General features: G+C 43.2%; 1 protein-coding gene across 2 annotated transcripts; it reads right to left on the bottom strand.

Annotated features, from left to right (window-relative positions):
• Nucleotides 1-288: 288 nt before the first annotated feature.
• tmc5 (transmembrane channel like 5) lies at nt 289-11,235 on the bottom strand. 2 transcript variants are annotated; one of them, XM_035638111.2, is made up of 21 exons: nt 10,928-11,235; nt 10,341-10,499; nt 9,581-9,813; nt 9,322-9,399; nt 8,491-8,607; nt 8,265-8,367; nt 7,584-7,665; nt 7,226-7,486; nt 6,300-6,442; nt 6,018-6,162; nt 5,702-5,854; nt 5,194-5,360; nt 4,626-4,701; nt 4,439-4,536; nt 4,255-4,350; nt 4,047-4,122; nt 3,364-3,497; nt 2,992-3,165; nt 1,672-1,750; nt 1,439-1,528; nt 289-1,347 (listed from the first exon to the last, which is right to left on the bottom strand). In XM_035638111.2, the coding sequence occupies exons 2-21, from the start codon at nt 10,412-10,414 to the stop codon at nt 730-732; spliced, it is 2,997 nt and encodes a 998-aa protein (XP_035494004.2). In that variant the 5' UTR covers nt 10,415-10,499; nt 10,928-11,235; the 3' UTR covers nt 289-729. The 2 variants fall into 2 exon arrangements, with proteins under 2 accessions (XP_035494004.2, XP_035494003.2); XM_035638110.2 differs by having other exon boundaries at nt 10,341-10,489; nt 10,928-11,232.
• Between the last annotated feature and the right edge of the window lie 1,019 nt (nt 11,236-12,254).

The following is a 12,254-nucleotide window of genomic DNA, read 5'->3' on the forward strand; positions in this document are numbered from 1 at the left end:
TCTCTGACCTCGTTTTCATGTGTAAACTCTTCATGACATTCATCACATTTACGCTGGGTGGATCCGACGTGGCCAATTGGTACCAACTCACAACCAAATGTAAGATAAATTTGCTCAACATCTGATCTGTGGTGTTGCATGCACAATCCCTAGAGGGCAGTGTTGTCTAAGCAGACCATGTCTACTGTACACATTTACATTTCGTTCATCCATTTGACAGTGATGGCATTTTCACCTGTTTATTACATTTCTTACGATGTCATACACAGGGGGGGACAATAAGCAATGTACTTTTGCATGTATTTTTTTATTAGCATCAGGTGATAATCTGCATTTCACAGGGAATATATACACTCTTTACAATTTATGTTTATGATACAGAAATGACATGGCACAAAAGGCCACAAAAGGCCTCGTAAGTATATGCTAATTAGTCAGTACTTATACGTTGTAAGAAGCTCATGCACGGTCATAGAAATGTACAATTGACATATATCTATTAAAATAAAATAAAAAAATAGGTGGACCTGCACTCTCTCACTGTTTTGCTACATGAGCTATCTTTGTTCTTCTCCGTACACGGCAAGATCGAATGTATTGCACTTCTGGATAAATCACCATATCTATGGACTAAAGCAAAATTATAACATGACTGATGTCGGACATCTTCTGTAGTTCTTCTCTGTTCTGTTCCTTTCCCCGCGGCGAGGTAAACTCAGACCCTTTTGCTCAGTAACCATCATCGTACTCGTTCTGGGCCTGTTGCCGGGCCAACATGGCCTGGATGAGAGCACTGGTGCCTGGGGGAACTGGGTTTTGTGGGTGAGCAGGGGCCCACTGAGGCCTGTCCCCCTCCTCCTCCTCCTCCTCCTCCGCTCTCTGCCTGGCTTGCATGACTTGCATCATAACACTCGACACGGAGGATGTTGGGTCATCCCTATCGTCTGCCGTGTCTCCCTCCGCTCTCTGCCTGGCTTGCATCGCCTGCATGACGGCGCTGGGTCCGCTGACAGGGTTTTCTGAAAAGCCTGCTGTGGCGTAGTATTCATCCCTCTCTTGACCCTCTGCCCTCTGCCTGCTGTGCATGGCCTGTGCGAGCGCACCGGAGGGTGACGGGTGTTTATCAGGCATCTGGTACAAATCTTCCACCTGGCCGTCGGCTCTCTGACGGGCCAACATGGCCTGCATCAGGGCGCTGGAGGTGGAGATGTCGGAGGGAACCGGAACTCCACCGTCGGTCCGTCTCTCTTCTTCCTCCTGCTGCTGGCGAGCGAGCAAAGCCTGAAACATGGCATTTGAGCCGGACTGACCGCCTGAGGGGTGGTCACCTGAACGTCGTCCGGTGTGCTGAGGGACAGGAGAGAATCTTCAGTGAGGATGATGACAAATCTTGACAAAAATGTTGATGAGGTTGAATGAAATAAATTGCACAACAAACCCTTTTTTGATTCTTCAGCTTGGGTTTGTTAGGCTGAGACTTCTGGAGGTTCTGGAGCTTGTCCAGCAAGAAGGACTTGTCTTTCCCCTCCTGGGGGGGACATCGAAAAAAACAGAAGAATAGTAGGAAGGACAATCAGAGTCTACAAGAACACCAAAGGTTATGTACATATTCCCAAAAATACACTCAATTAATGACATATTCAAGGTACGATTGATAATATTTAAGCTCACATTAACAATCTGCTGTTTCAGTAGACAAATAAGCTCCTTGCGGCCCTTGGTGACTTGCCAGAACATGTATATGATGACCCTGAGCAATAAAAAACAGGTTAAAAAAAAAGCAACACACAATAAAGTTTTAATATTATAGGTTTTCAGTTTGCATAATGAAACAAAGATGCAAAAATGGACATGAATACACACACAAGCACACACTGTATTCACACAGTGTTCCTGTCTCAATTGGCCTATAATAGTCCAATTCATTTTAATAAAAGAACTACAACATTGCGACTGCTTGATTTGGCACAATGTAGTTTTTATGTTGCCATTCGGAGAACTGCATTCACCCTGCGCGACAGATTCCCCGATTGGCCAGGAGCTTAAGGTCGTGACCAGCCTGTCCTTACATTCAGTGATGTGAGAGCTTTGCTGCTCTTGACACGACAGATCACCACAGTATTACATACACTGCACACTCAATTATCTATAGTGTTGACGGAATTGCCTCAGTAAATCAACACAATCAGAATCTTATTTCCCGTCAACACCAAAAAAATCCGAACAACTCGGTGATTTCACGGATCGTCGTCCTCAGATGGATCAATCCTAAAAAGTGTTGTGATTTCCTTCTTTTTCAACCAGCGCCATCATGAGGTTGCCTTTTCATTAATACCCAATACTTTATGACCAAATGCCAGCAAAACTAATGACATTCCCATCAGCCTCAGCTGTGCTGTGTCCAGTATTTGATTGATTTTCTCCTTATGTTTGGTCTGCATGCCCACGATAACTGAAAACATGTGCAAAACGTCGTCACAGCGGGACGTCAGCGGGACGTCGTCACAGTATCGGACCCGATACCCGATACCAGTATCGGGTATCGGGTCCGATACTGTGCCCATGTACTCGTGCTCTTGTACTCATAAAACTACTCTGATACTACAGCACCAGATACCACGACGGCAACATAGCGTCCTCTAGACAGTTGAGCAGGTCGGCGAGCACTAAGCGGAGGAGGAGCAATGTCAGCAATTTTTAGCAAAAACATGCAAACTACAAAAACAAAAACGCTGGCACTGATGATTATAATATTTCATGCTATCAGCACAAGCTATACAGCACATTAAAAGCCGTGAATCCACAAATTCCAAAGGTATATTTCTTCTTTTCAAGCAGGGGCAAGTACTCATATCTCAACCCGGTATCGGCAAGTACCTAAATGTGTGTACTTGTACTTGTACTTGGTCTGATATCGGCGCATCCCTACAATTTACAGTGGAGTACACAAAGCGCCCCACAAAACATAGCACTTGTGCCACATGCACTTACAGGATGATGAGTGTGATGAGGAAGTAGAAGATTTCACTCCTGATGACATTTTGGTAGATCCAGACGACCCACTGAGAACCAGGGATCTCCTCCAGGTCGTCCATCCAGACTCCGACCACACTGAAGGTGTTGTTGAGTCCCCGGAAAGGACCACACTGCTCTGAGGGAGTCAGTCTACAGTGCAGGGCAGAGAGGACAACACAAGGCTGTGGTGTTTATGTACTGGTAAAGAATCCAGCACATAACAAACCTGGATATTATTGAGGTTTTGCTCAGGAGGTTATGATATTTTAGAATATTTTCCTCTGTCTCCAAACTGCTAATATGACAAAAAGGGTTTTATAGTTGTCTAAATAGGTCACGTCCTCATACCTCCAGGCAGTGTATGCAACCATGGACAAGGCTCCCACGAAGAAGGGGAAGAAGAGGAGGGCGATGAAGGTTGTTTGCATCTGAGCCGCCCTGCCGGTTCGCCGCGGCGGCTGGCAGTTCTGGGTCAGGCTGACCTGGGGCAGCGTAAAACACAACACAACATTTTCATCAATTATTCTTAAAAGAACTCGGCCCTGTTCAAAGTTTACCAAACTATGTGAGCTCATTTCAGCCAGGATGTCAATTCTTCCCCCCCTCTATGAAAGTAAAGGGAGACTATCATCAGAGCTTTTGAATAGCATTGCTTGAAAAGGTCATTCAGCGTGTTCGTGAAACCTTCAGCGAACCCAGACACCAGGCCTGGGTCAAATTACCAGTCGCATCAAAGTAATTTACTCTTCCTGGAATGATGGATTTTGATATGGCCTGGTACAGTACAATGCAATCATCAGCTTTACTCCGTCCATCCAAAAAAACCCTGCCGCGACTTTTCCATAACACAAAATGAAGCACACGGTGAACATAATGAAAGGATTTAAATTAATTATTGACCCAGGTGCACAAAGGTAACATGAGCCGCCGAGGAGTACAGAGCTGCTCAGGCAGAGATGGCATTGTTTCCGGCTGATGGCAGCGTGCCATCGTGGCAGCTCAGTCTACAGGCCTACCAAACCTGCGTTTACCTTCTTCAGGTAAAACAAGATGAAAAATTTGACAATCTGGATGGCAGGCAGCAGGGGAGAGAAGTAGATTCCAATCCTATGCAGAGGGAAATAGAGGGTGCAACAACTTTTAATAGGTAATTGGCACCCATAGTCCTAATTACCAAACTATTGTGCCAGATAACGTGTCCAATTATTCAAATGACAAGTATTAATGTGTTATTCTTACCAGGCCAGAGTCTGTGCATAGATGAGTTCAAGCACATTTCTGGCAATGTCGAACTCTGGAACCCCCAGACTCGGTAGTAATGTGGTCCCAATTACCCTGTAATATAGAAATTGTTAATACACTTAACCTTCCCCATTTCAGTATTTCATTGTCATGAAAACTCAAGTCAATTTGTGTAACTTACTTGCTAAGGAACTCTCCAAAGAAGGATCCCAGCATCAGAAAGAGGAAGTCGAAAATGACCAGACGGTACAAAGCCTGTCCCACCACGGACTCCCAACACTGCAGGGGAACATATTTGATGGGATATATGATCGAACATGTGCTGCTTTTTAAAAAGGCAACGCCGTGTCGTTTGATGTCAAACGTACCGAATGCGTCCTGGCCACCACGTTCATCCAGTAATAACACAAGACAGCCAGAATAGACATTCTGAGTAAGACGTTCCTGTGAGTAGGAAACATGGATTTCAAGAGTTATTAGTGGTTATATGAATAGTTTAACATTATGGGAAATATGAAAGCGGAGCTAATAACTGGTCAGCATAGCAATCATAAAGACTTAAAATGAGACTCTCACTGAAGGTAACAAACTCCACCTACAAGTACCTCTCACTCTCACTATTTACCACCCTACATTTAGCTTGTACAAAACAAAGTGTCTATGGTTGTAGAGTGGAAAGGTCAAATAGTAGTCTGATACCAACCATAATACTATAGGTTATGTTTCCGCATATTAAATAAAGAAGGTGTAAGTTAACACAATAATTAGTGCACTGTGGAGTTGCTGGTAGGTGGTTTTTTGTTGTCTTCAGACAGAGCGAGGCCAACTGATTGCATCTGTTTCTAATTGGCAGCTCTCTTTGTCTTGAGTATGAGGGCGGCATCAATATTCCCATGCAACACGGCGAGAGAGGCAAGTGCGCTTCGCAATCTGAACCTGACTACGAGTGCGTAGATCTGTCGCCGCTGGCTGGAGTAGTGCTCAAACTTGTAGAAGAGGGAGTAGAAGAGTGGGACAACCAGGTTCATCAGTGACACCACGAAGGGAACCAGGAGAGTCTCTGCCTCCCGAAGCAGAGACCGGCCGGCAGCATCGCCTGCTCTCTACAGGGACAACACACGGAGGTCAGATTGAGGCAGTGGACTACTCAATTATACGTCTGGGTATGATGCAATGAATCGGGCCCTGCACTGCTGGTAAACGACTTTACACATCACTCACAGAAAGTTGAAAGGTTATGAAACAGAAATGGATTTTGAAGGCCAAATTACTTTACGATGCCATAAAGGTGTCATCATACGCTAAAGTCCACATATACATTCAGAGGGATCTGCAACTTGGAGGGATCTACTTGTTGTTAATGCAACAACATTTTTCTCTTTTCCAATATTCTCCATTTTCAACAACAATGAGACTGCAATGATTTACACGTGACTCTGTGTACCTGCTGTTCATATTGGCAGAGATAGTAGATGCTGGCTCCACAGCCAACAGCTAAGCCAGTGGAGAGGAGCCAGCAACCCAGATAAACCCCAAAGTGCTTCAGTTTTTCAGAGAGGGTTAGCAGCTCCCTCTGGGCCTTCTCTGACAAAGACTCCTGGGGAGATGGCGAGAGGGCAAACGTGGTGAGGAAAAGAATAACAAGACTTGATACGTGTCTGAAAAGAAAAGTTATCTCTCAAAGTTTACCGTCGGTAAATTTGTACGAAAGCTCATTACGAGAGAAATCATTCGCAGCCTTGGAATGCTGTGATAGTCACCTTGAGCTGGACGCGGAGGTTGTTCTTGCGCTGCCGCACTGCTCTCTCATTGGTTATATTAAAATCCCAGCTGCACAAAAGCTGCCATGCGCCGCTCGAAGCCGGCGCTGCTAGTACATAGTTTGTCTTAAATGAGCTTGCCATGCTGCACGAGATTAAACACAGATTGGGGAAATAGGCAACAACCACCACAATGTTTTTTGTAATCAAACTACAATAAACCATAGTAAAATAAAGGTAGCTGCTGGAAATTCCATAAGAAATATAAAGGACTTAACTGACCTTAAAATGAGTGCAATTCCACACAGCACCATGTAGACTGCAATCGTGAAGAAATAGGCCAGCTGCATGTTGTACTCCACCAGACCCACGAGCGTCTCGTTGCTGTAGCTCCCATAGTACATGACAGTGTAGTTGAAGTAACCCTGGAGAAACCAAAATGTAACGGAAAGGATTCAGTCATCCTGCAGAGGGAGGAGTTCAAGGTCAATCAAGTATTAAATAACAGAAGTAGCTTATAATGGATTGACCCGATCATTCATTTGGAGAAAATTCGTCCGCCTGACCAGTGTAAGTTTAATGGTGCATTTACATGAAACGAGAAGCCAATTTTTTGTAAAATTTCCCACAGATATTCGCCCGTTCTCTTCCAGACGCGGAAGGACAGTGACGCCGGGAGACTCTTGGCTCGAATTGTCACACGAGTATTTAGCTTGAGTTCCCAAATTTCAACTCGAGCGGGTGAAGCGAATGTCGCGCCTTCATGTCACTCGTGCCAAAAGCATCGCCCGCCGCGGAAGACGCAAAATTCGCATCTTCTTGCATCTTTGCATTGACTTTGTGCGTAATCGTGTGTACATTCTCTTCGCATTTGGTGTGTCTGCACCATAATTCAGTTGTCTTTGGGCACAGCTTTGGTCTGCACCAACTCCAGTGCAAAATATCTCTCTCTTTAGCTGATAAATACACCAAGTCTCCTTAGTGCACAGTGGGTTTGCAGAGTTGTTTTGTTGTTGTTTCTTGGCCCAAAACAGCCACTTGCTGCAAAAAAAATCCTATTGAAAGTGGTGAGAGTGATGAAATCATGAAAATATTGAGCACCTTTAGTTTTTATAATGATTAGAAATAAAAACATATATAATTGGTATCACTGGAATAGTTGTGGCATTACAAGAAAGGCGGGTGGTTTGAGAAGAGCCTCCACTTACAGCTCCAGTCAGTATCTCCAGGCCCCTGAAGCTCACATTTGGAGGTATGCTGGGTAAGGGGTCGTAAACGAGCAGCGGGATGGTGATGAAGCCGAAGTTGACCAGGAAGGAGAAAATGTTGAACATGAGCAGCCACTTGAGGAACAGGAAATAGGACAGCACACTGGTGCCAAATTTGCCACCAATCTCCTTCATGATGCCCTGCCACAGTTCCAGGGTCTGCCTGACCGACCTGATGCTGTAGCCGCACCTGCGGAAAAACTGAGAAAAACAGCCTGTAGCGCGTATGACAGTGAAGCACGGGTTATGAATTAGATGGCGTGACGATTGATTGTCTTATGATTGATGAATTACTCACCAGCGACACATTTTCAGAGCAATCGGTGAAACATGTGAACTGGCGAGATTGCTTGGCGGACTTGAACGCCAGTACTTGGCTCCTGTAAAAATAATTTATAATAATTTATCCTCTGGTATGATATTGACATTAGCCCCTATGAAGTCATGTGAGTGCAAGCTCTGCCACGCTGACCCATGCTGAAGACAGCAACAAACCTTTGGACTCGCCACCCGTATCTGTTTGTGTGTTTATTTTGCGAGACGGATTATTACAAAAAACGACTGAACCAATTTCCACCAAACTTGTTGGAGGGATGGGATTATTTTTACTACTTTCTTCAATTATGTTTCATGACAAATAAATCATTTACATTATCCGACCACTTCCTTTTTTCCTTTTATGTTTCTACCAAATGAGCTAGACAGTCATGTGTATGATTGTTCAGCCTTGGGTGGAGGTATGCGCTCCATTGAGTGCCATTTTAATAGATCCTATGGTATCTTGTTTACAGCCCCTTGAAACAAGACAGCAGTGTGTCTATGTGTGTGTGTTTGCTCAGATATATAAAACTATTCCTCCTGGGATCTATTGCAGAATGACTAATCCAAGGGGGTGTGGGAGTAATGTTTAACTCGGTCCGAGGAATAACGCTGACAAAGACGTTTATTACCTTTAACTGCTTGTGAGTCAACAACCCACCTGATATGTTTCTTTTCCTCACAGCTCATTGGAAGATCCCGAATATCCCGTATTCGCTCTCGTGTTGACAGGGCGACGAGTTTCTTGACCAGGTTCTGTTCCTCTGTGACACACAAGACAAAGTCCTCCCTGTTACCTTCACGTAGAACAGCAATCATCCAAAAACGCAGGCCGGGTGTCACACTTCACATCGCGGAAAATCTACCGGGAACAACGCGACGCTCACCGTTCTCCATCTCGTGCCTGATGGCATCCTCTGTGAACGCTAGATTGGAAGGATCACTGCCTGGGAACATGCTCATCCTTCTCATTGTGACTCCCCTCCATCTCATCGTCGTGTTACCTGGATTGAACACAAAGACGAGGAAGGGAATGACGTGTTGTGCTGTTTCCGAGTGTGATGGTGACAGTCACCAAACTTGGCATTTTGAGATGTAACATCTGCAGCCCCCTATACACATTCAGACATTCAATCGTCCATCGCAGCTTGATAAAATGATGGAGCTTCTCACTTTCTTCTCTTTATATTTTCCTGATCAACTGCCACCTACTGCACATGTACAGATTGAAAGTACCGTTGATTGCTATATACACTTATGCAATACAGCACTGTCTTTGTATTATCTTTACTTCTAAATTAAAACCGTAGCTGCTGGGGACACAGACCATCGAACTGCCTGCAGCAAAAGACAATGTAGTCAATTATAAAAAGATTATAGTGCAGTCATACAATGTATCACTCTGTGTGTACTCAGTGTATACAGATTAAGATAGCGTTTTCCAATCCATTCATCCCTCCATTTTTGTTTCCTTTGCCAACTCCCTTGTCATCCGGGTCATTAGTTGTTTCCATTAATGATTACCCAGTTTGCTGATTGACAATCTAACAGGTCAACAGGTCAACACGAATGTCACATTAATTTTAAATCTTCAAGGCATTTTAAAAACTGTGTGTGTACATAGCAATGCTGTAGCAACAGTGTGAGAGCCTATGTAATGTCGAAGAATCTATGACTGTCAAAAGAAGCAATTAGCGTCAGATGAGTCCAACCATTACCTGACATTGACGGAGGAAGTCGGACTGCTGGGGATCGATCATACTGAGGGTCAGGGTTGATTTGAAATGTGCTGTGATCTGAAAAATTTAAAGTGAGGAGGAAATAGAGGAGAACTGTCAACAAGGGCGTCACTTAGCAACACATGAAGGCACATACGCAACTGTGGAGCCACCTGACAAAGCAGACTGTCTTTCCCGTCTGTGGTGCAATACTGAATTTAGACAAAGAATTAATGTCACAAGTAGATCCTCCACTCACTGAGGTCATGCCGCCATGAAGGGCTTCCAGGGCGCGTCGAGATGAGGCCCATGGGGATGCTCTCTATCCCCCTCCAGCTCTCCCCCTGCCAGCCCCTCCAGGGCACTCTCGCCATAGCATCATCACCGCCGGTCGTCTGACCGGCGGACCTGTTGTGCGTCTCTGCCCGGTCACCGCGCCAGGTCGGGTCTTCCCTGGCATAGGGGTTGGTGTGGTTGCTTTTGCTGGAATACCTACGGAGGCCACAAGGAGCAAGTAATGTTAAAAAAGTTGAAGACAGACTGCTTATCAATGAGGTCATACAGTATCTGTTTATGATACCTAGGAAAGCTGGGTTTACTGTAGATATTCAACAAAATAAGGATTTCATGATGCAGTCGTCGTGTGTAATTAAACAAGTGTCACAGATACGACCGCTGTCGCGGAGATGTCTTTCTCCTGTGGGATGGTGTCTCACAAGGGAGCAGGATTAAGTTTGTGAGTTAACATCAGAGACTAATGCATTTGTAATAGAAAATGTTTCCTTTTTTTTTTAAGAAAGTATATTACAGTTTAAACTAAACCAAGGTGGCTTTATTCCAGCTTCATCCTGGAATAAAGCCAGGGTAAATACCACATCCACCCGGCTGCCTGCACCGTGAGGACATCCTCATACAGTATAGACAAACAACACACAGCGCTCAGTCAAACACATTTGATTATGATCAAATACCACCAGGTTATTGTATAATATATTTGATAGTAATAATAAGGTACGAACCTCCTGTCAACTTCGAGAGTGTCGCTGTCATGGTAAGCAGCGTTGAAAAATCCGCCGTTGCTGTAACTTGTCATGAGATTCTTCAAAAACAATCCCTTTACTCTTCGTCGGAGACAATCCTTCAGCTCACTCTGTTGCAGTAGCTCACTCTGTAAGTAGCTTGCTCAGTTGAATACACACATGCATGAATGACTATAATAGTGTCTCGTCAGATATCATGAGAAAGATAACAGTATTTGGCATAATTGCATGTTGTATAAAAGGCTTACTATGCATCATATAGCATCACATGTTGAGGGTAAGTGGCTATCTGAACTCAGTGACAGCTACATTGTCCGGGGGGGGGGGCATAATAGTGTAATTTAATCTCTTGGTCGCATCCTCATCTGTTCATCATTAATTCATTCAGTAGGTTTGGCTTCGTAACACACAATAGCTCTGATACAGAGCCACTGAATAGAAATGTGAAGAAAAGTACACAGAACTTCAAGAACGAAACAACCTCATAAAGTGGGAAAGAGTGGTGCATGAGATGATTTACATGTTAGATTATACAGAGGAAAAACCGTGTTACATTAAACTCTTACCTGGTTTTACGTGTAGCTCCTGAATATATTTTGGAAGAGTCGCAGAACAGTGAGTCCGTTAAGCAGTCCTTGAAAGTTAAGGACTGAGGAGTGTGAATCAGCCAGAGACCTGCAGTCAGACAGAGAAACCAAGAACTGTGCGGCTACCAGGAAGTGTGTGTGTTTGTGTGTGTGTGTGTGTGTGTGTTTGTCCTTTCTTTTAAGAATTATAAAGAGTCCAAGAGTTCATGTTGTAAATACTGTAGGCTGTACCTCTTTTGGTGCTTACTCATTGAACTTTTTTATAGATCGACATATAAATACAAAAATAAATAAATAAATGAATGAATGAATGAATAAATAATCTTCTCTTCCTTTATTTTACCCTAAAGATCCACTAAAGAAGTTTACTTCTCAGACAAACACACAAAACAAACAGAAATCCACCAATGACAAAGGCATGGAGTTTGAAAGATATTGGAAATCTCATTCACAATAAAACTTTCTATTGAGAGGCATTAATGGAAATGTTCAACACTATGGCAGGTTATTAATACACTGAATATTCCGGTTATGGACACATATGTGCATTAGGTTATTTGTACTTTGGTATGTTGATATCCAGGCTATTGGAACACCGGTACAGTTGTATCCAAGTGGTTGGTACATTTAATTGTTGACATCCAGGTTATTTATACTTGGTACATTAATATCTAGGTTATTGACACATTGGTATGCTGGTATCAAGGTTATTGATACTTTGGCTTAGAGCTGCAACAGTTAATCGATTAATCGATTAGTAATCGATTACTAAATTAATCGCCAATTTTTTTGATAATCAATTGATCGGTTCAAGTAGTTTTTATGGACATTTTTTTCCCAAATTCTCTGATTTCAGCTTCTTAAATGTGAGTATTTGCTGGTTTCTTTGCTCCTCTATGGAAGTAGACTGAATATTTTTGGTGTGTGGACAAAACAAAACATAATCGACAGATTAATCGATTATGAAAATAATCGTTAGTTGCAGCCATACTTCGGTTTGTCAATACCCAGGTTCTGGATGTTTTGATGCAACAGGTTATTGATACTTTTTTATGTTTGATATCCAGACTATTGATATGACATTGAGTGATACATTAATATAAAGGCTGCTGTTTATCATGGATATGTCAATATGTCATATCAATGTTATTGGTATTTAGGAATATTAATGTCCAGATTATGGACACTCTAGTATTTTATACCATTTATTTAAAAAAGGAAAAATCGAATAATATAAAATATTAATTTATTTTTCCTGAAGTTTTCCCAACTTGGTGAAAGTCCATTACTGGAGTACCAGTTAACT

This window comes from Scophthalmus maximus, chromosome 8 (assembly GCF_022379125.1).
Source record: "Scophthalmus maximus strain ysfricsl-2021 chromosome 8, ASM2237912v1, whole genome shotgun sequence".
Lineage (NCBI taxonomy): Eukaryota > Metazoa > Chordata > Actinopteri > Pleuronectiformes > Scophthalmidae > Scophthalmus > Scophthalmus maximus.

Coding starts and splice junctions, on each gene's coding strand:
- tmc5 (XM_035638111.2), bottom strand. CDS start 10,414: ATGACAAGTTACAGCAACGGCGGATTTTTCAACGCTGCTTACCATGAC. Junction 7,487..7,583: donor GCTCTGAAAATGTGTCGCTG/GTGAGTAATTCA, acceptor TGTTTTTCTCAG/TTTTTCCGCAGGTGCGGCTA. Junction 5,855..6,017: donor ACCTCCGCGTCCAGCTCAAG/GTGACTATCACA, acceptor CCATCTCCCCAG/GAGTCTTTGTCAGAGAAGGC.